General features: G+C 45.1%; 4 protein-coding genes across 7 annotated transcripts; 3 read left to right on the forward strand and 1 right to left on the reverse strand.

The window, feature by feature from the left end:
• Positions 1-678: 678 nt before the first annotated feature.
• Positions 679-4,305, forward strand: LOC124661481 (protein FLX-like 1). Of its 4 annotated transcripts, none has more exons than XM_047199338.1 (5): positions 679-770; positions 956-1,163; positions 1,792-2,331; positions 2,432-2,571; positions 3,516-4,305. In XM_047199338.1, the coding sequence occupies exons 3-5, from the start codon at positions 1,796-1,798 to the stop codon at positions 4,235-4,237; spliced, it is 1,398 nt and encodes a 465-aa protein (XP_047055294.1). In that variant the 5' UTR covers positions 679-770; positions 956-1,163; positions 1,792-1,795; the 3' UTR covers positions 4,238-4,305. The 4 variants fall into 4 exon arrangements, with proteins under 4 accessions (XP_047055294.1, XP_047055297.1, XP_047055295.1 ...); XM_047199341.1 differs by having other exon boundaries at positions 3,519-4,305; XM_047199339.1 differs by lacking the exon at positions 956-1,163 and having other exon boundaries at positions 689-770.
• Positions 4,306-5,236: 931 nt separating this feature from the next.
• LOC124662807 (pentatricopeptide repeat-containing protein At3g09060) lies at positions 5,237-12,120 on the forward strand. Its single transcript, XM_047200601.1, has 5 exons — positions 5,237-7,400; positions 8,028-8,164; positions 9,571-9,722; positions 11,626-11,774; positions 12,007-12,120. The coding sequence occupies exon 1, from the start codon at positions 5,237-5,239 to the stop codon at positions 7,379-7,381; it is 2,145 nt and encodes a 714-aa protein (XP_047056557.1). The 3' UTR covers positions 7,382-7,400; positions 8,028-8,164; positions 9,571-9,722; positions 11,626-11,774; positions 12,007-12,120.
• A 1,487-nt stretch (positions 12,121-13,607) lies between these two features.
• Positions 13,608-14,719, reverse strand: LOC124661312. The gene is made up of 2 exons (XM_047199177.1): positions 14,354-14,719; positions 13,608-14,270 (listed from the first exon to the last, which is right to left on the reverse strand). The coding sequence occupies exons 1-2, from the start codon at positions 14,684-14,686 to the stop codon at positions 13,824-13,826; spliced, it is 780 nt and encodes a 259-aa protein (XP_047055133.1). The 5' UTR covers positions 14,687-14,719; the 3' UTR covers positions 13,608-13,823.
• An 8,036-nt stretch (positions 14,720-22,755) lies between these two features.
• LOC124668557 (coronatine-insensitive protein homolog 1a) lies at positions 22,756-26,397 on the forward strand. Its single transcript, XM_047205674.1, has 3 exons — positions 22,756-23,290; positions 24,724-25,198; positions 25,283-26,397. The coding sequence occupies exons 1-3, from the start codon at positions 22,779-22,781 to the stop codon at positions 26,087-26,089; spliced, it is 1,794 nt and encodes a 597-aa protein (XP_047061630.1). The 5' UTR covers positions 22,756-22,778; the 3' UTR covers positions 26,090-26,397.
• Positions 26,398-26,705: the final 308 nt, after the last annotated feature.

Raw genomic sequence — 26,705 nt, forward strand, 5'->3', positions numbered from 1 at the left:
GAGGTGGGAAGGCTAGCGGTAGAGTTGGGTGGGGTGGAGGGAGAGAGGTGAAGAAAAAGAGTTAAGTGAGACCCACCAGTCAGTGGGGAGGCAAGCTGCGGAGTTGGAGGGTGTTTTTGCAAAAAAATCTCAGTGCAGGAGACTGGCCAACATAGTGCCATGTTACCAAATACGGTCCTCTACGGCGAGCCAGTAACTTAGATGAAAAAAACTGTACTACAGTATCATATTTAGTGACTGCCGTATTCCTAAAGTCGGTGACTATATGTAGGGGGTGTTTGGTGTGGCTTTTTTTGGCTTTTGGCTTTGGCAAAAGCCACCAAAAGCACCTAAATAGGTGCTTTTTTTGGCTTTTGGATTTTGGAAGCCAAAAACAAAGATCCTATTCTTTTGGCTTCCAAAATCCAAAGCCAAAAGCAGCTATTTGAAGTGCTTTTGGTAGGCTACTGCCCAAAAGCCAAAAAAAGCCACACCAAACACCCTCGTATTTGGCTCGGTACCACCGATGAATTTTACTCCCGAAAAAACCCCTCGACCCCGACCTCAACTCTCCTTCTCTCGTCCCCCTCTTTATCTCGTTCTGGCGGCGCGGCGCCCGGGAGCAGAGGCGAGGCGGGCGACCTAGGCGGCGACGGAAGGCAGGCGCGCGGTGTGCGGCGGGAGGGCAGGCTAGCAGCGGCGGCGGGAGGGCAGGCAAGCAGCGGCGACGGCGGCGGGCACGAAGCCAGCACCGTCGAAGACAAGCAGGCAGGCAGCGGTTTCTCTGCAAGGTGAGATGAAATCCATCCTGTTTTGATTGCATCGGTTCCAGCTCAGATCTGTGCTATATTTGCAGCAATTGCCTCTTGATTTTGTGAGGAAAAAACAATCTTGATTGAAACTAGAGTCTGTAATTTGAATACATATATTGTAGATCCTTGATTTTGTGATTTTTGATTGCATACATATATTGTAGATGGGCAAGAGGATGGATAAAAAGAAAAAGATGATTAGGGGAGCTGCTGTTTTTGTGGCTCTTGCTACGGTTGCTGTACTTGTTCGAGCTATTATAAGGAAGAGAAGACCCCGTATAACCTACTCCTAGTAGTAGCCCACACATTTGCGCACGTCCATTCACCTATCTAGTCTCTGGTTAAACTGCTTGGAAGCTGCATTGTGTTTGGGTGAGAGTATCTGTGCTTTCTCTGTTTGTTTGTCTTTGCTGCGCTCTGTGAATTATTTATGTGTGCCTTTGTTTGGGTTTTGCTTCTTTTCTTCAGTCTTGAAGACATTGTTCTTATGATCCACTCCATAATGCTTTTATTTTCATGAGTGGCAGTATTCTGGTTGAGATCACTGGGGTGGAATGCATGTAGACAGTTAGTGTCTTGCACTGGCGAGGTTTAGCTCAATATTTCAGTCAAAAAGGTTTAGCTAAACATATTTGGTTAGCTGACTTGTCCTTTTACATTGCCCCTAAGCTGGGTTCTTGATATGTAGTTTTAGTTTTGAACTTTTGATGTCTGCATGCTAGATTGCTAGGAGCTCAAGCTTGTAGGTGTTGGAGGAGTGTTTTGGTGTGTGCACTCAACCCTGGATAATGCTGGAAGCCACCCTCCTATCTACATGCAGCACCTGTACTTATAGGGACTAGTGTATCTATATCTGATACTGTATATATGGCGGAGCATCTGACAACATAGCAGTAAAAATAAATGATTTTTATTCATATGTGATCTGGATGCCTCGCTGATACCTGATGGACACTTACCCCCCTTGTTTGCCTTGTTTTGACACTACTTCCTATTTTAGGATAATGGCTCATCGCGGACAATCAGATGGACGAACTCCAGGCCTAATGCGCCATGGTGCGTTCTCTACAGCCAGCCTCTCTGCCTGCCAACCTTTAGAGCCTTCTCCTCCCACCATTTTGGATATTCTGGAGAACAAGCTTGCCGCGCTGACCGGAGAGGCAGAAAAGCTTATCAGAGAGAATCATCGATTGGCATCAAGCCATGTGGTTTTGAGACAGGATATTGTTGAAACTGAGAAAGAAATGCAAATGATTCGCAGCCACCTAGGTGATGTCCAGGTAGAGACTGATATGCACATAAGAGATTTGGTGGAGAGAATCAGATTAATGGAGGCAGACATACAGGCTGGTGATGCAGTGAAGAAAGAACTTCACCAAGTGCATATGGAGGCAAAGCGGCTTATTACTGAGAGGCAGATGCTTACTTCTGAGATACAGATAGTGACTGAAGAGATGCCGAAGTTCCCTGTTGACAATAATAACCTTCCGGAATTGGTTGCGGAGCTAGATGGGCTACGGAAAGAGCATCACAGTCTAAGGTTTGTGGTAGTGTCTCTTTTTTTAACATTTTCCGTGCCAACCTGAGCTTTGGTATTCAATATGGCTTTAATAATATGATTTTTTTCTACTAATTTTAAGGTCCGCGTTTGAGTATGAAAAAAATACAAACATCAAGCAAGTTGAGCAGATGCGGACAATGGAAGTGAACTTGATAACCATGACTAAAGAGGCTGACAAGTTACGAGCTGATGTGGCAAATGCTACAAACCGAGCACATGGTATTTGATTTCTCCTCATTCCCTTAACGTCTATGGCATAGATTGAACTGGGCTGCTATGTTTTCATGGAGAGTCGGAACTCATCAGGCACTATGCTGCATTCTTGAGGCAGGGGAGGAAGGGTATATGTGTTGGGGGTGGGGCCATTATGTAAATAGTAAATCCCACAAGTTTTAAACATCTTCGAACAGTTTGTGCCTATGTTGTTCCTCTGCATTTGGGTCATTCCTACCCCTTACCCATCACCAACTTTGTCGTTTCCAACAGAAATGGCAGATTGGTACATGTGTTTTTTTTACCTTTTTTATTACTTATTATGTCAAAGTAGTTGAGCCATTATGTACATAGTAGATCCCATTAGTTTTTTGTGTGTCTTAATTCTTTGTACCTATGCTTTTCCTCTTCTTGGATCATGGGTATCCGTACCCATCACTAGTTTTCTGATTTCCTGCAGACGTCGCAGATTGGTATTATCATGCCTAGGTACATGTGTTTTCTGGTTCTTTCTTCCGTGTTACTTGCGTCAAAGTAGATGAGTTTATGAGTTATTATGAAACTTGCGCACCATAGAAATTGTTTGATGTAGCGCAACAAATTGGTTAACTTGTTTCTACTAGCTTGTGTGATTAAGTTAGGTGCCTTGTTATTAGACTTGTTGGAGGAACTACTAAGATCGGCCAAATATACTTTGCAGTTATCTTACCTGCATATTTGACAACACTAGCGCTAAACGGCTAATGCCATGAGAAGTTACACTGCATGAATTCATTAAGCGCATGGCATGCGAGATTGCAACATAATACTTGATATGCTTCTACTGGTGTTTATGATTGGCTTCTACATTTCTCTGCATCCACATATTGAGATGCATATGTATGCATACTTTGCTCCTTTCGAGTTTAGTGGCACTTTAATGCTTTAATTGCATCTGATTTTGCACAAAGCAGGAGCACATGTGACAGCTCCACAGCCTGGGACTGCACAAGCTGCCGGGACGTCAGCAGTCACAAATCCGTATGCAAATGCATATGCCAATCACCCCTCCGCATATCAGCAAGGGACTGCTCAAGCAGCAGCATATCAGCAAGGGACTCCTCAAGCAGCACCATATCAGCAAGGGACTCCTCAAGCAGCAGCATATCAGCAAGGAACCCACCAAACGGCGCCGTATCATCAAGGAACCCCCCAAGCTGCGGCATATCAGCAAGGAAATCCCCAAGCTGCAGGATATCAGCAAGGGAACCCCCAAGCTATGGCATACCAGCATGGAGCATATCAGCAAGGAACCCCGCAAGCTGGAGCTTATCAGCAAGGAACCCCACAAGCCGGAGCATATCAGCAAGGAACCCCACAAGCCGGAGGATATGCTTACCCAACCGCTTATGACGCCAATGCTTACCAGATGCATGCTAACGCGTACGCCGCCTATTCTGGCTATCCAGTTGCAGGGTATGCACAACCCGGTTATCCTGGCACGTACGCTGCACCTCAGCATCCAACAACCAGTGGCGCGGCTACTGATGGCACAAACGTGTACGGTGCGGCTGCTAGCACGGGGTATCCTGCTCCGCCGGTTCAGGCAAGCAGTGGAGCTGCTAACCCGGGACAGGCACCACCAGCTCCCTATCCTGCAACGTATGACTCTACAAGTGGAGCCCAGAGGTGAAAGCCGGGGTTGTAACATGAATGATGGTCTCTGTGCCATGCACATTTTATCAGACAGTGTCATGGTTATTGTTAACCTTGTGTACATTCACTGTCATATCTTTATGGAAACTGTTTAGTCTTTCGGAAGTTTGCACGGTGAATTGCAGTTTGTAGTCTTAGGCTAGAATTGATGGGCACAATTGTTGGTTAATGACGAGTCAATCTGTTCCAGTGGTTGGAAATGTCGGTACATTGATAGCGCAGATAGAGAAGCCAACCTTTTCTTTGTCTTGTGATGAAAATCGGAAATGTTGGCTTCTCACTTCTCGAAGGAACCTGGACGGTTTGGTAGAAATCTGGTCACAGCGTTGCAATTGTGTTGAGTTAGGGCATGTACAATGGGGTGATGTCAGCCATCCCTGGGGTGACGTCAGCCATCCCTTACGGATGTCATATTGGATTTTTGCTTAGTTGAAGTAGAGAGATTGAAGAAAAAGAAGGTTGTCTTCCCTTAGCTAATGGATGATCCCATATGAAATAAGAGAAGACTATTTTCTCCATTATACCATTTATTTTCCCTTATGGTAACTTAATTTCCTTCTAAATTTAATTGATTCTCAATAATTACTAGGGATGACAATAAGAGATAATACATTGTACCACTTATATTTAGTGTCTTCTCTAGATGACATAAACTGCTAAGAGAAGGTGTGCCTTCTCTAACATTGTACGTACCCTTACAAGCTATGCGTATTAGTTTCAGAGCATCCTGCTTTCCTTTTTTTTTTGAAACCAGAGCATCCTGCTTTCCTAGCATCTTCATTCTTCAGGCCCACTGCTTTCAGAATTTCTCTGGTCGCCCAGCCTACAAACATAACGGGCTGCAGGGCCTTACCAGGATGCGTTCACCACCCAACCCAAAAACCCTAGCACTCCCTCAGCTCACGAGTTAAACAAACAGCGACTATCCCACAACCGCCTTGCCGCGCCCGTGCAGCCGCCGCGCGCGGCGACGGTGATGCCGCCGCCGGCGCAGCCCGACCACGAGCAGCCGCAGCCGCAGCCTCACCACGAGACGCTCCCCATCCACCGCCTTCTCGAGCTGATCAAGTCCGATCCCGACCCGGCCGCCGCGCTCGCCCACCTGGAGCGCCTCGTCGCCACCTGGCCGGCCTACACCCCGCCGCAGCCGCTCCTCTTCCACCTGCTCCGCCGCCTCGCCACCGCCTCCCCGTCCCGCCTGCCGCGCCTCCTCGGCCTCCTCCCCAACCTCCGCCACCGCCCGCGCTTCTCCGAGTCCGCCGCGCTCGTCGTCCTCTCCGCCTTCTCCCGCGCGCTCATGCCCGACGCCGCGCTCGCCGCCTTCCGCCGCCTCCCCGCCTTCCTCGGCTGCAACCCGGGCGTCCGCTCCCACAACGCGCTCCTCGACGCCTTCGTGCGGGCCCGCCGCTTCTCCGACGCCGACGCCTTCTTCTCCTCCCTATCCCACGGCGCATTCGGCCGCCGCATCGCGCCCAACCTCCAGACCTACAACATCATCCTCCGCTCCCTCTGCAGCCGCGGGGACCTCGACCGAGCGCTCACACTATTCGACTCCCTTCGCCGCCACCATGGACTCTCTCCCGACCGCGTCACCTACTCCACCCTCATGTCCGGCCTCGTCAAACACAGTCGCTTGGACAACGCGCTCTACCTGCTCGACGAAATGCCGAGCTATCAAGTACAGCCTGATGCCGTCTGTTACAATGCGGTGCTCGGCGGGTGTTTCAAGAGCCGTGAATCTGAGAAAGCAATGAGGGTGTGGGAGCAGCTGGTGAGAGATCCTGGTGCAAGTCCCAACCTCGCCACTTACAATGTCATGCTTGATGGCTTGTGTAAGCTTGGCAAGTTTAAGGAGGTGGGCGAGGTATGGGAGAGGATGGTGGCAAATAATCACCAAGGGGATATGGTTACCCATGGGATCCTGATTCACGGTTTGTGCCAGTCAGGGGATGTGGATGGCGCGGCAAGGGTGTACTCAGAGATGATCAAGACTGGGCTTGTTCCTGATTCCGCCATATATAATTCCCTCATCAAGGGCTTCTGCCAAGCGGGCAGGGTAGACGAGGCTTGGAAATTCTGGGACTCGACTAGTGTTTCTGGGATCCGTAATGTGTCAACCTATAATATAATGCTGAAGGGGCTTTTTGATGGTGGTATGATCGATGAAGCTAGAGACTTGTGGGAGCGGTTGAAGAAAGACACTTCGTTCTCCCCTGACGTTGTAACTTTTGGCACTATGATCCATGGGTTATGCGAGAAAGGGTTTGCTAACAAGGCACTTCAAATCTTGGACGAAGCGCAGATCAGTGGTAAAGAATTGGATGGATTCTCATATTCATCCATGATATGTGGATTGTGCAAGGATGGGAGGCTGGATGATGCAGTAAGGTTGTACGAGAAGATTTCTATGGATGGCTGCAAACTTAGCTCTCATATTTACAACGCACTAATAAGTGGGTTCTGCCAAGCATCTAAGTTTACTGATGCTGTAAGAATATACAATGAGATGACGGACAGTGGCTGTCCTCCTACTATCATCACGTACAACACTCTAATAGATGGTCTGTGTAAGGCTGAAAAGTATCAAGAAGCTTCAAGCTTTACAAGGAAAATGATAGAGAAAGGTTGCACACTAGATGTCAAGACTTATGGTTCATTGATTCGTGGTCTCTGTAGAGATAAAAAGATTGACGCTGCCCTTGCTCTCTGGAATCAAATTCTTGATAAGGGTATTCGGGCAGATGTCATGATGCATAATATCTTAATCCATGGTCTTTGTTCTGCTGGGAAAGTAGATGAAGCTTCACATCTTCTTTCAGAGATGAAAGAGAAGAATAACTGTCGCCCAAATCTAGTGACCTATAACACACTAATGGATGGATTTTATGAAACGGGTTGTTTTGACAAAGCAGCATCTATTTGGGCAGCTATTATAAAAAATGGTATGGTGCCAGATATAATTTCGTACAATACAAGAATTAAGGGTCTATGCTCTTGCCACCGAACACCCGAGGGAGTCCAGTTACTGGAGGAGTTAGTCGCACGAGGCATTATACCAACAGTCATTACATGGAATATACTGGTCAGAGCTGTGATCAAATATGGACCTATTCAAATATGAGGCCTTCTAATTGCTCATGGTAACGTCTTCTTTTCCTTAATTCGGCATGAGATAGACTTGCAGATTAAGGCCGATGTGACGAATTTCAGTAATCCGGCTAATTTCCTGTCTTAATCACCAGCATCCAGCAGTATGCCCTCTAAGCAGAAATGAAAGCTTTTCTGTTTTCACTACGTGCATTTTACGAACAAAATGAAGGATGAAAGCACTGAAGTTTGTCAAATCCTGCTTCATAGCTGTATGCTGGTTATTTTAGCTTGTTGAGGCTAAGCTGTCCTTAAGGTCTGAGTGCATATCTTTTCTTGTTTTGTCGCCCATTTTTTGAGTAAATAAGGTCAAGCAATAGTAACTGACAATCTAAGTGGGCTTACATTAATAATTTTCAGTTTAGTTTTCTCTTTCTTATTTTTGTGTCGTATAATAGTTAGGAAGTAACCATAGAGGTCAAACATACATAATTGCTATCAATTGAGAAACATGTGGTTTATATCTTAAATGAAAGCTATATCATGTTCACAGATGACCTGAGCAAGAAACCAAAATGTCGATTAAAATCTACTTCTACTTTTCAAGTTTTTATGTGTGTTTTAGTGCAAGTATACACCTATTTTCTTCTTGTCTTGTTTCTATTCTCAGCTTCTTGCAGTGTTGTATTCCGTTCACAGATGACCTGAGCAACCAGGGCAATGAATTCGACTCAGCAGCAACCTTTGTACATTCAACCTCAATCGTCTCAATGACAGCATTTGCCATTGTAAGACCGAGTACTACCATAAGCCTAAGGTAAATGTTGAGCCAAGGTTTTCCATGTTTAAAGAAAAATGTTCGCCATTTAGTACTGTTATCTAAAGTTCAAGTTTTTCAAATCAAAACTAGTGAAACCGTTTACTTAACCCCTAAACCCATCCACACCTGTTTTCATCCCCCGGGACACATGGTCACCAGCTAGAATAACTTGGGAAAAAATAAGTAAAATGAAACACTGTGATCCACATCTCATACCCCAAGCCTATCTAATCTTCTTTCCCCTCCCTCAGATTGCAATTCATCTCCTTCCATCCAAGTCCACCTCCATCTACCATGCTCTGTTCCTTGACACAATAAGCATGATAATCATGAGATCTGCCTCTTCCTTGGGCCAGTTACCACCACCTTGATTCCATCTATTCCAGTGAGTTTCTAATCTCAGCCTGGCCTTCTCTAGCATTACATAACCCCCTTAGATCCTTTCTCCTCTGTCATTTCAGTCTGTTATGTCGCCAGATTTGAAACATGTTTTTTCTAAGTGCATCTGGACTGTAACACCGTTACCTTGTTTTGGCTTTTGAAAGTTACAATTGCTGAAACATATCTCTGATGCAATAGTGAAAACAGCTTGAGTTTATCAGATCTCAGGTTTGAGAAACCTGTGGTTTATAGGTCAAGCTACATTGCAAATGTCATCTTCAATTATAAAAATAAAACCCTGCTAATTTTCTAGTTATAACACGATTAAACCCTGCTGCTACTTTTAAACTTTCATTCTTTTGCTCCCAACTAGACAGTTTAGCCGTTCCTTTTCCCCCACTCGTCAGCTTCTGATGGTAGTATATCCTGTTCACAAATAACCTGAGCAACCATGCCCATGAAAATTAGAGCAACATTCCTTCATTCTACCTCAGGCATATCAAAACTGCATTCACATTTGTAGGACCAAATATTGGTGCTGGCCAAAATTAGATGTTCATTTGAGATTTTACCCTGCAGTCTATTTTGCAATCTCTTGGTTACTCGCTTTGAATTGGAATCTGAGGAACATGATTTTTCTAGCACATCAGTGCCATAACCTGTCTTTTGAAAATTGTATTGATTAAGCATATCTTATCTTTTTCAGATACATGATTCTTTCTTAGCGCATCAGGATTGTAGCCATGTTACCTTGTTTTTGCATTTGAAAGTTGTATTGCTGAAACAAAGCTTTGATGCAAGATTAAAGATGGCCTTATTTTTACTAGGTATCTGGTTTAAGAAACCTGTTGTTTATAGGCCAAGTACACCTTAACTATTTCTTTGATTACAAAAGCTATATAATTCAATATTAATTTAGAGTGTTCAATTGTTCATTCCTAGCGAAAAGTGTTGATTAAACTCTATTGCTACCTTTTTTATGTTTTACCAAGTATACAGCTCTTTCATTCTTCTCTTATCAGCTTCTGGTGGTGATATACCCTATTCATAAATGAGCTGAGCAACCAGGTCAGTGGAAACTAGACCCGGAGCAGCAACCTTCCTCGAACTCCACTGGAGGCGTTGCATAGATGGCATCCACAGTTATAAGACGGAGTGTTGCCATCAGCCCAAGGTAAATGGTGTTTCAGTCTTTCAGCAACTATGTCCAAGCACATTTTACATGTCAATACCTCACTAGCTCTTTAAATTCATCCAGCTCTTTGGCTCTTTGCCTGCTATTCTAAATGTGCTTCTCTTCTTAGCCATCTTGTGAACCACATTCCTCTGTCTTCCATACATTACCGACCTCAACTAGTGTGAATGCATTGAACATAAATGTTGATATGGGTCTTTTTTTGTGGCAGGGTTACTTCATTCCTGACCATGGCCTATTTTTATCTGTCCACAAGTACCAGAATCACCTCAAATCACACTAGGTTGATTTTTCCTAGGTTGGCAAATTGTCTTTTTATTTGGCATTATCCTTGATACCCACTTTGAACCATTGTGTTGCGTGACATGAATTCTTAGAGAGCATCTGGATTGTAACCCTGTTTTGGCATTTAAAGTCGTAAGTGCTGAAACATACCTCTGATGCAACAGTGAGGACAGCTTGAGTTTATCAGATCTTAGGTTTGAGAAACCTGTGGTTTATATGCCAAGCTACACCACAAATGTATCTTCTATTACAAAAACTATAAATATTCATATTAATTTTATGTACTTCAAATTCAAATTGCTAGTGAAAATATTTATTGAACTCCACTGATACTTAAAATTTCTAGTCTTGAGTATATGGATCTTCATTCTTCTTTTTCTCTTCTTCTGGTGCCAATATATCCTGTTCATAGATGACCTGAGCAACCAGGCTATCCTGAAAACACACCCATGAAGTGTTGGGTGCATCAACATTGTAACGATGTTACATTGTTTTGGCATTTAAAAGTCGGAAGTGCTGAAACATACATCTGATGCAACAGTGAGGACAGCTTGAGTTTATCAGATCTCAGGTTTGAGAAACCTGTGGTTTATAGGCCAAGCTACATGCCTACATTGCAAATGTTATCTTTTTTTCTTTGCGAATGTTATCTTTGATTATACTACCTCCGTTCCAACGAATAAGGCTTATATGTTTTCCAAAAGTCAAACTGTACAGTTTGACCAAGTTTTTAGGAAAAATAATTAATACAATCCAAAATCAACATGGAAATACATCATGCAATATATTTTCATATGATATCTATATAATATCATAGTTCTTGATTTTTTTAAAGTTTCGTCAAACTTCACATAGCTTGACTTTAAAAAAAGGCCTATTCATTGGAATGGAGGGAGTAAAAATTATGACCATCGATATTTATTTGATGCTGCTAATTTTCTAGTTATAGCACGATTAACTAGATAGTTTAGCTGTTCCTTTTCCCCCACTCGCCAGCTTCTGGTGGTGGTATATCCTGTTCACAAATGACATAGCAATCATGCCCATGAAAATTAGAGCAACATTCTGCAACCCAGGCATTTCAAAACAACATCCACATTTCTAAGACCGAATATTGTTGCTGGCCAAAATTAGATCTTCATTTGAGTTTTTAACCTGCAGTCTATTTTGCAATCTTTTCTATTGCTTTGAATTGGAATTTGAGAAACAGGATTTTTCGAGCACATTAGCGCTGTACCCATTATTTTGAAAATTGTATTGCTTAACCATATCTTATCTTTTTAGATACATGATTATCTCTTAGCGCAACAGGATTGTAGCCATGTTACCTTGTTTTTGCATTTTGAAAGTTGTATTGCTGAAACATATGTTTGGTGCAAGATTAAAGATGGCATTTCTTTTACCAGGTATCTGGTTTAAGAAACATGTGGTTTATAGGCCAAGTACACTTTAAATATTATCTTTGATTACAAAAACTATACACATCAATATTAAGAGTGTTAATTATTCATTCCCAGTGAAAATTATTGATTAAACTCTATTGTTACCTTTTTTATGTTTTACTAAGTGTACATCTCTTTCATTTTTCTCTTATCAGCTTCTGGTGGTGATACCTTATTCATTAATGAGCTGAGCAATCAGGTCAGTGGAAATTAGACCCAGAGCAGCAACCTTCGTCGACTCCAACTGAAGGCATTGCATAGATGGATCCACAATTATAAGGCAGAGTGTTGCCATCAGCCCAAGGTAAATGGTGTTTCAGTCTTTCAGCAACTATGCCCAACCTACATTTTACATGTCTATACCTCACTAGCTCTTTAAATTCATCTAGCTCTTTGGTTCTTTGTATGTTATTCTAAATGAACTTCTTTTCTTAGCCATCTTGAGAACCAGATCTCGGTCTTGCATACATTACCGACCTCAACTATTGTTGATGCATTGAACATGAGAGTGTTGATATCGGTCTTTCTTGTGGCAGGGTTACTTCATTCTTGACCATGGTCTATTTTTATCTGTCCACGACTACCATAGCCACCTCAAAGCACACTAGGCTGATTATTTCTAGTTCGACAAATTGTCTTCCAGTTGACTAGACTCGGTAAGGAATGGCGTCCTGACTTTTTCTTGTCTTCTCTTGACTAAGAAAAATTCTTCCACTCCCTCTCCGTCCCAAAATAAGTTGCTCAATTTCGTCTAGATACGGTAGTATATAATTTGCTCAATTTTGTCTAGATACGGAAGTATATAGACACATTTTAGTTATAGAGACACCCGTATCTAGAAAAAGCTGAGCAAGTTATTTTGGGACAAAGGGAGTATATTTTCTTCATTATGCATTGTTGAAACCTATACCTTTTATTTGACAATATCCTTGATACCCACTTTGAACCATTGTGTGACATGAATTCTTACAATGCATCTGGATCGAAACCTGTTTTGGCATTTAAAAGTTGTAAGTGCTGAAACATACCTTTGATGCAACAGTGAGGACAGCTTGAGTTTATCAGATCTCAGGTTTGAGAAACCTGTGGTTTATATGCCAAGCTACACTACAAATGTATCTTCTGTTATAAAAACTATAAATATTCATATTCATTTTATGTAGTACCTCTGTCCATAAATAGATGTCTTAGATTTATCAAATTTTGGATGTATATAGACACTATTTAGTGTATAGATTCATCCAAATTTAGATAAATATAAGACATCTATTTATGGACGGAGGGAGTACTTTAAATTCCTAGTGAAAATATTTATTGAACTCCACTGATGCTTCAAATTTCTAGTCTTGAGTATACAGATCTTCATTCTTCTTTTTTTTCTCTGCATCTGGTACCGGTATATCCTGTTCATAGATGAACTGAGTAACCAGGTGATCGTGAAAGCATACACCATGATGTGTTGGGTGCATCAGCATTGTAACGATGTTACATTGTTTTGGCATTTAAAAGTTGTAAGTGCTGAAACATACCTATAATGCAAAAGTGAGGACAGCTTGAGCTTATCAGATCTTAGGTTTGAGAAACCTGTGGTTTATATGCCAAGCTACACCACAAATGGATCTTCTATTATAAAAACTATATAAATATTCATACTCCCTTTGATCCAAATTACTTGTTGCAGATTTAGGCAAAATGTTGCCTAAAATCTGTGTAAGTTCATTTAATATGCTACAAGTAGTTTGGATAGGGAGTATTATTTTTATGTACTCCCTCTATCCCAAAATGACTTGCTCAACTTTTTCTAGATGTATCTATAACTAAAATGTAGACAAAGTTGAGCAAGTTATTTTGGGACGGAGGGAGTACTTTTGTTGAACTCTGCTGATATTTAAAATTTCTATATAAGTATCATATTATTTTATGTACTTTATATTGCTAGTGCAATTTTTTCTTGAACTTCGCTGGTACTTAAAATTTATAGTCTTGAGTATATGGGTCTTCATTCTTTTTTTTTCCCTCTGCTTCTGGTGCCGATATATCCTGTTCATAGATGGATGACATGAGCAACCAGGCAATCGTGAAAACATACCCATGATGTGTTGGGTGCATCAACATTAGATTGCTTTGGCTTTGAAAGTTGTATTGCTGAAACACAGAATATATCCTTGATGCAAGATTGAAGACAGCTTGAGTTCATCAGATCTCATGTTTGAGAAACCTGTGGTTTATAGGCCAAGCTAAACCTTAAATCACAATATCTTTTCATATTACTGATTTATACAGTTTACATCGCTAGTGAAAATACCGATACAGGTCTATTGCTACAGTTTTTTTAAATCTAAGTGCAGCATCTTCATTCATCTCTTTTTTCTTTCTTCTCAGCTTCTGGTGGTGACATATCCTGCTCATAGATGACCTGAGTAACCAGGCCAATGAAAATTAAACCCAGAGCAGCAACCTTCCTCCATTCCACCTCAGGTGTTGCAAATACAGCATTTGCAATTGTAAGACCGAGTATCGTCATCAGCGCAAGGTAAATATTCATCCGAGCTTTCGACCCTGCACTCTCCTTTGTAATCTCTCTGATCTTCTGTGCTTCGATCTTGGCCTTCACCTTGATTTCCTCCTTGTTCTTAGGCTTTTTCTTCCCAAGGCTTTTGAAGAACATTCCTTCGTTTTTCTCCACCTCGATCCAATCTTCGAAGTCTTCCAACACCCTCTCGTTCATTTCTATCTCCTGCCTTTCCATTTCAGCCGTCTCCTCGTAGGCCTGCATCTTGCTGTCCAGCCGCTCCATTATCTACCACATGAGAAATTCAATTCTTTTGTGAGATACCGAAGAAGCAACATGCTGTTTAACCTTCCATGGCAAGAGATGCTCACCTGGTCCCCAATCTGATCGAGCTCTTTCATGGCGTTCTGCCCAATCATATCGAACTCGCTGTCGGCATCCTTGGTGAACTTGGTCAAGTAAGCGGACCGCTCGTCCAAGAAGTTTGTGATCCGGACCTTCTGCGTCTGAAGCATGGCAATTTTGGCAAGCACCTCCTGCTGACGGCCATCTCCCCCGTGCGGTAGGGGAGTGTCCGATCCAGCATCTTCAGAGCTGCAGACGCAGATGGAAGATCTTCTCCTGCTTGGAAGCGCGTGTCGGCGGTGCCACGAGGATCTCCGCGGCGAGGGAAGGGATGTCCGAACGGTGTGAAGAGTAAGCATCTCCTCTTGGTTGCTGTAATCTTTGGTATGCTGCTTTTGGCCTGCAGAGTAATCGTGCAGGGGTTTGTTTCTGCGCCCCTCGTTGCCGGAGCCTGAGAACGATATCCACGCTGTTGCTAGGTGCCAAGACCAAGTTGCCCCTTGCGTGCCGTGTGTTCACTCGGGTCCATTTCAACCCATGCCACTTTCCCTGGGAATGGGACCCCGCTGTCTCAACCAGTGCCTATCCATTGCACCTGTAGCGCTTTGTGTAGTAAACCGTGCAATCAACGGAGGGAGAGAGTCCCCCACCCGCTGCCGTGCAATCATGAACTGGGCCAAAATAAGTGCGCTAGCTGGGCTGAGTCTACCTCTGTTGGGTACAGATAGAGCTGGGCTACAATGAATGGACACCTACAGCGAATCATTCGCCCTACAAGGCTGCGATCATGTCTGCAGATGCGAATTAGCAGGTTGTCGACAAATACCGTGGCCATTGGGTGTTCAATAAATTTTTTTGCTGGTGGGAATTCAATATTTGACTTAGCTAAGACGTGATTTCCTTTCGTATTTGTCGTCCTGAAAGTGATTTTGTCGTCTAACTGGCAGGAAACACACTTGTCTGTCACTTCTGCTTCATCTTCTGTGAAATGGAAATGGGATCTGCTGCTTGATAGTTCTTGTTAATCTGTCTGTTAAGCTTTGAGGCTTCTGCACACTTGTTACAGCTATTCCACATCCATCCTCGCATAATTATTAGGCTAGAAAAGGTCTCAGCGCTCAGTGATGTGTGTTTGCAATAGAAAGGGCAATTCAGAACTGCAAAAGGTGCTGTCAGTTCTAAATGCAGACACTTTCTCTGCACAAACCACATCATGAAGTTATTTCCCCTTGCAAAATCTCAGAGTGCACATGACTAGTTGAGTAGGATCCTTCCGACTGACCCACCCATACCCGCTGGGTACTCGAAAGAGCAGAAATGGCCTGCACGATCATGAGACCCTCGTCCTTTGGCCCATACCTATCTCTATCTGCCAACAGGAGTAATGACGCAAGGCAATGGAACATGCAGATGCCGGCAGCTTAAGCTGCAACTAGGCCCCTTACTTAATCTTATCGCAAACACTTTCGGTACACCTTCAAATGCTCCTGTTGCGTCGCTAAAAGATTTCAGTTTTTTTGGGTCGCTCCATGCGTCGCTGTCCCCTGCACCGGAGTCCGGACCGCTTCGTCGTCGACGATGGAGCCGCCTGGCAACGCACATCTTCTGCAACTTGCTTGCAGGCTGCCTTGCAAGTCATGGACGGCAGGGTTAGTTAATTCGGTTCCTCAACTGCGAAGTCTCGTCATCTCCCTCCCCAGGAGCGGCGCGAGTTGCATCACGCGTACCGATCTTATCGCTTCGCCGTTCCACGGTAATGGAACCGTGCTGCATGTGCACTGCTCTAGGGAGTGCGACCGCAAGTCATAGGACATTTTGATGCGGTGGTATGGAATACTTTTGCTAGCATGGTTGGCTATCAGCTCAACTTAAGTTCACAGCTGAGAGGTCCCAAGATACTTCCTCCGTTTTGACATTAGTCAAAGTCAAGTTTCGTAAAGGTTGATAAACCATTTATCAAAAAATGTAATCATCCATGATCACAAATTTATATATTTATATATAATTTTTTTTTTAGATTCTTCCAATGCCGCTTTGCCAGATCCATATGGTCATGCACCCAAATAGCTTCTGATCTGTATCCCCCGACTAGTGTGGCCAATATCTTTGGTAATAGGCTTCATGGTATTGACCATAGATTTAGAGCGTTTGCCATGATATGGTCGCTATGGCTGTGTAGAAATGACAAAGTTTTTAATGATAAAAATTGCTCTCTCCTGCAGGTCATTTACAGATGTACAACTACTCTCCGTTCATGGTCTGCACTACAGAAGGTGGAGAACCGAGACCTGTTTACGGAGGTCTGTACACGGTTGGAGGACACAGCGAGGGATACTTTTTTCCTACATGGGTGGCAGCATAATCTACGGATTGGCCCTCCGCCTTCTTCCTAGGCGTTTTACATTCACTTAGCTTGTTATGTAATTCGTCTCCTTTTATTTTCAACACTATTGAGACTCGTTGAACGGCTGTGTGCATCTTAGCTATGCAGAGGTCAGGTGTAATTGCTTATCATGAGTAATAAAGCGCCCATTATCTAATTTTTTTATTTATATATAATATAAAAATACATTTCAAGATGATTCTAATAGTACTAATTTTATATTTTAACTATTAATAGCTTTTCTAAATTTTTATTCAAAATTGGTAAAGTTTGACTTTGACTAAACATAGAATCTGTGTGAGCTACACTAGTCGCACATCTGTCAGTCCAAGCTTGCTATTGGGATGCTAGGACTGCGAGCCTCGTCTCCTTCTCTTCATCCATGTCGCTGAGCTCAACTGGTAGCCGATCCAGAGTACCTCCTCCTTTTCCACCTCGGGCCATGTAGGCGAGATATCCTAGGTAGTCGTTTGTGTCATCTCGGGCTCGCTGAAGAAGAGATTCCTCTCGGGCTTTGGTGGCTTCTCCGTGGCACAAGGACGCAGCTACACACGCGTTTGTGTGGCTTCTTCGGATTCGCCGACGAGACCCTGGCCTCGTCGTCGTTCTTCTTCGACTTCTTCCATGGAAACTCCTTTTTTCCCATGGTGTCTTGGGATGAACTAGGGATACTTGGCTGATTTGGCAATGGGACGATGATAGAGGCGTTGTCGGTGATCTGAAAAAGGACGACCGAGGGGTAACCTTCAATTTCCAGCGTGGGTCTCCACGCGCGTGCCCTTGATGGCGGCGTAGAAGCAAAACCACTGCCCTCTAGTCTTGACGCGGCGATGAAGTCGAAGTGCGTTAGGCGTGTGCCCAAAGCAGGATGGAACGAACAACCAATCACTATGCGTCGAGCCGTTGGTCTGAACGTTACCCATTTTCTATCTATTTTGTTCTCCTCGGGCCACTGGAGGGCCTAAGACACTTGTAGGCCACTATCTTGTTCGACGATGGTGGTTCTAGAACGTCAACATTGGCGAAGGTCTACACGTACGGACAAGAGAAGTACGGACGCGCAACTCTGCGTAGACTTTCCGCAATACAAAAAAAAAGTTCATAGCTAAACACGCAATTCCAAGCTACCAGGCGGAATACACTGCATGAAGGCCGCATCTCGGAGAAGATGCAAGCGTGTCGCTTGCGCGCGCATTGTCAACAACCTTAAATTCACCTCTATCTTCCGAATCACAAGACCAGGTCGCGTCGAGCATGTTTCTGAATGAAGACCGCGACCAAATCCAAGTAGTATCGTTATCCCTTCAAAATTCACGCAAAAAATTGTTTGAAAATCCGAATTTATGTAGCGGCCATTGTCTCGGAGTAACATGCAAATGTCTCGCTCGCTGCGTGGGGCCGTACATGAATTTACTCAGTGTGGTACCCGTATCTCTCGCGAAATTCATTACAGTAGTACGTTCGTCCATATAAGTACGGCAGAGCTCTCTGACGGACTGCGGAGCCCGGTCCACTTGTCAGAGGCCGTGGACGAAACACATCCGACATCTTTGGCTGTCCATGTGGGCCCGTCTGCAGCGAAAGTATCGGGGACCCCGCCAGGTGGACGGTGCACCTGAGGAGAAGAAGTGCGCTGGATTCGCTCGGTCGAGATCCGGCACACCGCGCACTGCACAAGATATTTGTTCCCGCTCCGAGATTCGCGCATGGAAAAAGATCGCGTGACCGTCCTTTTCTTAACAAGAGAGCAAAATACAGTAAATATATCTGAGCTCCATTTTTTTACAGCATATCTGAGCTCCTGTGCAGGTCTCGATGGACGTGCTGCTGGCTGCTGCGATCTCTTTGTCTGTCCAGCCGTGGCCACAGGAAAAACAAAAAAATAAACTGATGAAGAATCTACCCTGGCAAGATCAAGATTACAGTACACGAACCTCTGCGAGCACAATTATATTTAGATCTTGGAACCCAGAAAAGTCAGTGATGCTCCCTGGCCGTACCAGCCACTGTCTACTAATTTAGTGCTCTTGCTGTTAAATTATCGCGATGCTGATGCAACATGATTTTGATAGGGGTGGTGCTGGTATGGTACGAACGTCCTCATTGAATTGAAGTAGGCATCTCGGCTTCGCCCTCTCCAGTACGTAGGATGATGGATGCAGCTACGAACAGGTGTCGCCGTCACGACCCGTCTGGGTGGGCAGTCACGAGCTCAACTGCCTCGCCCTTCATTGGCCCTAGCTAGCTCAACTGACATTATTTCCTTCCGGTTAGATTTGCAGGCTCATAGGCTGAGGTTTGAAAAGTACTCCAGTTTTTGGAATCAATCAAAATAATGTTAGAATCTGGCAGAGCTAATAGAATCTAAGCCTTTTTTTTTGTTCTTCTTTGGAGTAAGAACTTCATGTAATTTCACGGCAATTCGTTTTGCACAATCTTTATTTTATTTTTACTTATTGGGAACCAAAGGAATTCATCTTCAGTTTGAAACCGCGACAAAGTGCACACAAAGTCATGAGGAATTCCAACGAACGAATGGACATGATATGCCACCTAACCATTCCTGTTGACATCCAGTGTCTTCTTCGAGCAGGGCTACACAAACCTCATCCTCGACCATTGCCATTGTTGTACCGGATCAAACTAGGCAAGTTCATTACATGCATGTCTAACTATGGTGTGCCATCATATGGTCATGACCAAGCTTGTCTCTCTTGGTAGCACTCCTTCCCCTCTCCCCCCTTCTCTTCTGGTCCCTCTCATCCTGCTTCGCTCCTCTTCGCTGCTGCCCGACAATGTTCGTAGTTTAGACCAACTTATGAACGATTCACTCTTTTTAAAACTTGTTGCTACTTTTTCTTTGAATGCTACTATTTCGGGATTTAGTCAACTGGTCTCAATGTTGGACCAGGTTGTGGAGTGATTGCATCCGAAGCCGGATTGGCAAGTCCGCGTCACGCATTGGATCATCGTATTCCCACACATCACCCGCCCCCCTTTTTTGAGAGGTGTTGTTCGGTGACAAAGAAACGATCAGCGCGCAAGGCGCGTCTGTCGTGTTTGATAAAGATGGAAGTTGAAGAGCTCATCCACTCTGGTTGAGTCGACGATATTTCTTTCTTTCTTTGTGTGTAGTCCTCTATGGTTATCCTCCCTATTATCGTGTTGAAATTTTAGTTTTCTTTCTTCTTCCTTAGTCGGGGATCACTTGTATTCATACTATTCTTGTATTCTTTTTTCACTCAATTTAAATGATTGAAAGCAACATTGGCACCTTTTGTACTCCCTCCAATGCATATTAACTGTCGCAGATTTAGTACGAAATCAGCAGGACCGGAGGGAGTAAAAGAAACCTAATTAAATACTTGTTCATTATCCACACATATATATTTGTCGACAAGAAAGCATGGCAAGACAAGAGCCACCTTGCAAGCATGGTTAGCAATTAAGCAATCGCGTTCTAGTGTATTGGCACACATCATGTTACCAACTGCCATCTCTTTATACATGTCGCTGCCTTTTCCGTGTACACCCTGCTAATCCTAGCTTTGCACAGACGGTCTTATCCATTTTTTTGTAATGCCATTTTGAGGCAATTTGGTGGCCCAGTGAAAAAGACTAGGACATCCGTATAAATAAAGGTAGATGGGCAGGCAACCACAAGTACGCAATAATGCCGTCCACAAGGCTATGCAACTATGCAGCAAGGCGATCTTGCACAGGATCGAGGGTGATTATCCACTAGTTGTATAAAATCCACTCGCCGCTATATACGACCACATGAGCAGCTGCCGTGACCACACTATCTTTTCGCTTGATGTGCACTTTCTTTTTGGAGGAAAAAACTACGAATTGCTCTATTTCCTACGACTGCTTCCTTGGTTGATAATGTGTCGAGTAGGATGCCGCCAAAATCCAATTTATAATTGGTTTGAACTTTGAAGATTTTTAATCTAAATCTGGTCCAACATTTGGCCTAGAAATCTCCTCATAAATTGTATAATGGCTTGTTTGATTTAAAATAATTGTGTATGATTTTCGAAGGATTTTGATTCATAGGATTATTTTCGTTTACTCCAACCCCTTTTACAATTTTTTTCCCGTGCAAACAAACACTCCTTGATTTAAAATCCGTAGTTTTCTAATTCTATAGGATCAAAGAGGACATGTCATTCCAACCATGTTCTTTTACTATTCCTATGTTCTGAAAAGATCCTACGAATCAAACAAGACCTAAGTGGAATTTTGAGGGAATCCCACTTCGAAGCGAACCAGTACCCTGGCCCCTGGGTGTCGCTCACAGGGTGACACCAGGGGCATTTCCTCACGTCGCCGCCAAAGATCCCCCTGGCCGCTGCCCTTCACGCCGCCACAGCCGCCGAATGGTTGGTCTGGGGTGGTGGTTTGCCTGGGATGGCTGCCACGGCAGCTAGGGTGGCGATGGCAGATGTGTCGCCGTGAAGCGATCTTGGCGGCGGCCATGGTCGGGGAGGTGGTGGAGGTCCTCTCCCGGCGGCGCCATGACCGGCGGTGGAGGTTCATGGCCAGGCTGGGTGGTGGTGGAAACCCTAGATCTTGATTTGGGTTTCTCCCATGCCGCCTCCCCGGTCATCTTTGCTGCGTGGTAGGTCCAGATCCGACGGGGATCGACCTTGCTCTGCCATCATCGTTCTCATTGCTGGCCTAGCCTTTGGGCCGCTAGTAGGGTTTGGTGCGGCAGCTTGCAGGTTGCCGACAGGTGTCGTGGGGGCTGCTCGCTCGGGTTTAACGGTCCTAGGGCTCCTCTCGCGCCAAGACGGAGATCTACGTGCTGCATGTCCTTCTGGATTTGGCTGGAGTGTTGAGTTCTGGAAGGCTCCGTCGGCGAATGGTTGCACCTTATGCCTGGAGTTTGCTGGATCGGGTGGTATTCGATCGTGCGCATCCATGTTTTTATTCTGACCGTTTGGTTTTGAAATGAGCGGCTCGAAGCTCTATTCTATGTTGTCACAGATGACTTTCTGGACCACGGTGAAATCAGAAACGGAGAATATCGTGAAGGCCGAATTGGAGGACTAGCTACGGAGGTTCGAGTCTTTGTGCCGTTGAGGGACTTGCTTGATATTCCGAGTTTCGCAGCAGCAACATGCAAGTGGGGGCGACAACACAAATGAAGTTTAGAGTCTTACATTTCAGGGTGAAAATCCAAGGTCTGGCCTTAATTGGTTGTGTATGACAACAGGGGCGGAGACAAGCCCAGGCCATGACCCTGGGCGTGGCTGCGTTTTCCTTCGTTGACTGTACAAACAGTAGCTACAGTGCTCCGAAGGTGGCATGGGGCGTCTGCTCGTCCTGGCTACCCTAGTGTATGGCAATGTCTCTTGTTGAAGACATTGTTTTGAAAGCGGGGACTATCTTTCAAATCTTTTAATCGAGCGGCGACGGTGCTTTTGCATTGTTTTCTTATTGAAGGCGTCGCTTTTGGAGAGCCTGGATTCCAGGTGTTGTCTTGGTGTTGAATGTAGTGTTGATGTAGCGGGATTTTTTATTTCTTAGTTTTCTTTTTTCATCCATACTACCAAGGTATTGCATTGTTGCAGGGACTAGATGTAATCGATATCTTTCGATAATTATATAATCCCTTTATCGAAAAAGTGGGAGTTTTGAGGTTATTCCGCTGCATCTCTATTCGTTGGCGTAAGTAAATTCAAATAAATGCTTTTCTGAAAATGAAAAAAGAAGTCATGTGATGAGCAGATGAGCATCAGAGTGGAGCGGTACAGGCTAGTGATCTAGGAGCAGTAGAGTGGTAGGGGTACTGTGTTGTACCGGGTGGGCGAAGCCATTTATCGCCTCCACCGGCAGAGCGGGGCGGGTCTTACGTGGCGCCCCACCACCGGACGAACCCCGCAGCTAAAAACAAGTAAACGCTGCCTCCTCTTCCTCCTATCCCTCCAATAATTCCCTTCCCCTCCCTCGCCCACACCGGCAACAAAGCGCGCCAGGAATCTCCATGCTCCCGCCGCTCCCCGCCCTCCCCCCAGATCTCCGGCCGCCCGCCGCACTAGCACCCGCTCCCGACCCGTCCGATGGGCGGGGAGGTGCCGTCGCCGCGCCGCCTCACCCGCGCGCTCAGCTCCGACAGCACCTCCTACCTCCCCGACGAGGCGCTGCACCTCGTCCTGGCCCACGTCGACGCGCCGCGCGACCGCGAGGCCGCCTCGCTCGTCTGCCGCCGCTGGCACCGCATCGACGCGCTCACCCGCAAGCACGTCACCGTCGGCTTCTGCTACGCGGCCCGCCCGTCCCGCCTCCTCGCGCGCTTCCCCACGCTCGAGTCGCTCGCCATCAAGGGCAAGCCCCGCGCCGCCATGTACGGCCTCATCCCCGACGACTGGGGCGCCTACGCCGCGCCCTGGGTCGCCGCCCTCGCCGCCCCGCTCGACTGCCTCAAGGCCCTCAAGCTGCGACGCATGGCCGTGTCAGATGACGACGTCGCGGCCCTCGTCCGCGCGCGCGGCCACATGCTGCAGGAGCTCAGGCTCGACAAGTGCTCCGGGTTCTCCACCGACGCGCTCCGCCTCGTCGCGCGATCCTGCAGGTACGGCCTCTCCCGGACCGCTTCGCCTTCTCCTGCTGCTCGCCTGCTGCATCTCTGTGCTGTGCCCCCTGTTTTCTCCCTCTTTGCATGTTGATGACGCGTGCATGCGTACTTCCCTTGCGGTAAATTGGGCAGTTGATCTGCTCTGCCTTATCTTCCTACTGCTACAAGATATTTGTGATCGGGTGGAAGTGATTACCGGTGTTAGCTGGTTTCGCCAAATCGAGTAATAATGGATAAGGACGAGCTACGTGTCAGTTCCTACAGTTAGATATTTGTTCTGTTCTACCATGGACTGTTATCAATGCACAGCCATGTGTCGCTCACTCACTTCCTGGGTTCATTGGAGAGAGGTGTGAACTTACCTTCCACACACAATTTCTCTGGGTAGCGTCAAGACATTTCTAGTTTCCTACAGCAAATTCATATGATCATTACATGCAAGATTGCTGGAGGGAGATTTAGGAGATCTGGTGTAGTAATTCAGTTCTTCACCTGTGATTCCTTTGTAACATATATGTCTGATCCGGGTGTGCGTGAAGAGTCGCTAGTTTATAGTTACCGATTCCAAGCACTCTCCGAGGCCCCAACCAGTTCAGGCTTAAGCAAATTTTATTTGAGGTTGCACCATCAGGTGGTGATCTATCTTCCCCAGGAGTGCTATCGAGCAACTCCGATTGGACTTACAAGACTACTTCCGTCTCTGTGAACCATTTTTTGAACCAAAACAAAGTTGCAAGCTGGTGGTTTCAGTTAACAATCACTCAATCAGTTCTATCATGATCAGATTAATGTGGCACTGTGTCATGCTGTCATGTCTTTCAAGCATCATCTTTTCCTTCATTTTTCTCTTTTGGTACAAGCCTTTCCCACGGACCAATCAATTCTGCAACTATGTAGCTGTGCCAGGAAAATTATTTTCCCCTAGAATGCAAGTATGATGTGTGCTGAAAGTACAGATCCATTTTCAACGTTTGAGCTTGTGAAGCTCACATTTGGAAATGGGCGACCCAAGTTTAGCACTATACAAAGGAAGTAATGGGTTAGGCAGAATTGATGTACATCAGCATGCTCTTTTATGGCTGGAAATGCCTCATAATGCAACCATGAATTGATAAAACAAATTGGCTTGGTTTTTTATGGTTTTTGCTGTCCTCTCCTACTAATACTATTAATGAAAGAGGACATAACATGGGCACATGTTCATTAGGTTTGCACGTATTTCCTGGTTCATCATCAGTCCACTTTTCAATATTGGAGGCAACAACTGTTTCGACTGCTCTGGTCGTATATTGCTTCTTACTTTCCCTTCTCCCTTTGTTCTTAGCAAATCATGTGTGGTTATACATTATTTCACAGCGATTCCATTATCATCACTGTTATGATTGCGAGCTATCGCTGCATTAACATGTTATTCTAAATTATCTTGGCAGATCCTTGAGAACTTTATTTCTCGAAGAATGCTCAATAACTGATAAAGGTGGTGAATGGCTTCATGAACTTGCTGCCAACAATTCTCTTCTGGTGACACTGAACTTCTACATGACTGAGCTCAAAGTGGCGCCGGCTGATCTGGAGCTTCTAGCAAAGAACTGCAAATCATTACTCTCTTTGAAGATTAGTGAGTGTGATCTTTCAGATCTGGTTGGTTTTTTCAAAGCAGCCAATGCATTGGAAGATTTTGCTGGAGGAGCGTTCTATGAGGTAGGAGAGCTCACAAAGTATGAAAAGGTCAAGTTTCCACCAAGAGTATGCTTCTTGGGGCTTACGTACATGGGGACAAATGAGATGCCTGTTATCTTCCCATTTTCTGCTTCACTTAAGAAACTGGACTTGCAGTACACTTTTCTCACCACCGAGGATCATTGCCAGCTTATCTCAAAATGTCCGAACCTATTTGTTCTTGAGGTAATGTTTCTCATATACTGCTGTATTTTGGGTGTGTGAAATTTGTGATAATCTCATTTTATTGACAGTAGGTTCTGTCTACAGGTGAGGAATGTAATAGGAGACAGAGGGCTGCAGGTTGTTGGCGATACATGCAAGAAGCTACGAAGACTTCGAATTGAGCGGGGAGACGATGATCCTGGTCTAGAAGAAGAGCAAGGAGTTTCTCAGTTAGGTCTGACAGCTGTAGCTGTTGGTTGCCGTGATCTGGAGTACATAGCTGCCTATGTATCTGATATCACCAATGGGGCTCTGGAATCTATTGGGACTTTCTGCCAAAATCTCTACGACTTCCGGCTTGTCCTACTTGACAGACAAAAGCAGGTAACTGATCTGCCACTTGACAACGGTGTTCGTGCTCTGTTAAGGAGCTGCACCAAGCTCCGGAGATTTGCTTTCTACCTGAGACCTGGAGGGCTCTCGGACACGGGCCTTGAATACATCGGGCAGTACAGTGGAAATATCCAGTACATGCTACTGGGCAACGTTGGTGAATCTGATCTTGGATTGATCCGGTTTGCAATAGGGTGCACCAACCTGCGTAAGCTTGAACTGAGGAGCTGCTGCTTCAGCGAGCGAGCTCTGTCCCTCGCTGTGCTCCAGATGCCCTCACTGAGGTACATTTGGGTGCAAGGCTATAAAGCCTCTGCAACAGGCCTCGAGCTCCTCCACATGGCGAGGCCCTTCTGGAACATCGAGTTTACGCCTCCCAGTCCGGAGAGCATGCTACGCATGGCAGTTGATGGAGAACCATGTGTGGATACTCAAGCCCAGGTTCTTGCCTACCGCTCCCTTGCTGGACAGAGGTCGGACTGCCCTGATTGGGTGACCCCCTTGCATCCAGCTGCATGATTGTAAATACATCCAAGTTGTGTGTACCTTATGTTCCCTTGGGTAACAACCTTGTTCAGTATGGTAATTTGTACGGATATAGATAATTTTAGCTACTCTAGCTGTTTTGTACCGTAATAAGATAGTATAGTGCTGCTGTAGCTGAGGTGTATTGCAATAAGTTGCTGTTGTTACTTTGTACCACTATGTAATCCTGGGAATGTGTATGTAAACTAAGTTGCTCTGTGCTTCGAGCGTTTGAACTTGCCACTTCGTGCTACACTATGTAAATATGTAATCCTGGAAGGCCACAAAGGTGTGTTTACTAAGCTGCTCTGTGCTTTGATCTTTGATGAGAGGTGTGCTCCATCCCATGTCTATCAAATCATGATATATGGATTTACTGATTATGCATATGTGCTTAAACTTTGAACCCGCTGCTCTGTGCTCTCCCTGTCGTTGACAACTGAGAAGAGAAGGTGCAACTAAGAATGGCTGCATTTCTTCCATGGCCTATCAACACGGCCGGGGAATAGGACGGCCACCGATAGGCGATACCGAAATAAATAGCCGCTTAGCATCTGGATTTTCCGACGTGGACTGGGTTATGAGTACCTGGTCTCGGACCTCTCGGTGG

This window comes from Lolium rigidum, chromosome 6 (assembly GCF_022539505.1).
Source record: "Lolium rigidum isolate FL_2022 chromosome 6, APGP_CSIRO_Lrig_0.1, whole genome shotgun sequence".
Lineage (NCBI taxonomy): Eukaryota > Viridiplantae > Streptophyta > Magnoliopsida > Poales > Poaceae > Lolium > Lolium rigidum.

Excerpts from the sequence above, each read along its gene's own strand:
- LOC124661481 (XM_047199338.1), top strand. The coding sequence starts at position 1,796 with ATGGCTCATCGCGGACAATCAGATGGACGAACTCCAGGCCTAATGCGC. Across the intron at positions 2,332-2,431 it reads AAAGAGCATCACAGTCTAAG|GTCCGCGTTTGAGTATGAAA; the intron begins GTTTGTGGTAGT and ends ACTAATTTTAAG. Across the intron at positions 2,572-3,515 it reads TGCTACAAACCGAGCACATG|CAGGAGCACATGTGACAGCT; the intron begins GTATTTGATTTC and ends TTTTGCACAAAG.
- LOC124662807 (XM_047200601.1), top strand. The coding sequence starts at position 5,237 with ATGCCGCCGCCGGCGCAGCCCGACCACGAGCAGCCGCAGCCGCAGCCT.
- LOC124668557 (XM_047205674.1), top strand. The coding sequence starts at position 22,779 with ATGGGCGGGGAGGTGCCGTCGCCGCGCCGCCTCACCCGCGCGCTCAGC. Across the intron at positions 23,291-24,723 it reads CTCGTCGCGCGATCCTGCAG|ATCCTTGAGAACTTTATTTC; the intron begins GTACGGCCTCTC and ends TTATCTTGGCAG. Across the intron at positions 25,199-25,282 it reads CGAACCTATTTGTTCTTGAG|GTGAGGAATGTAATAGGAGA; the intron begins GTAATGTTTCTC and ends TTCTGTCTACAG.
- LOC124661312 (XM_047199177.1), bottom strand. The coding sequence starts at position 14,686 with ATGCTTACTCTTCACACCGTTCGGACATCCCTTCCCTCGCCGCGGAGA. Across the intron at positions 14,271-14,353 it reads TCGATCAGATTGGGGACCAG|ATAATGGAGCGGCTGGACAG; the intron begins GTGAGCATCTCT and ends CTCATGTGGTAG.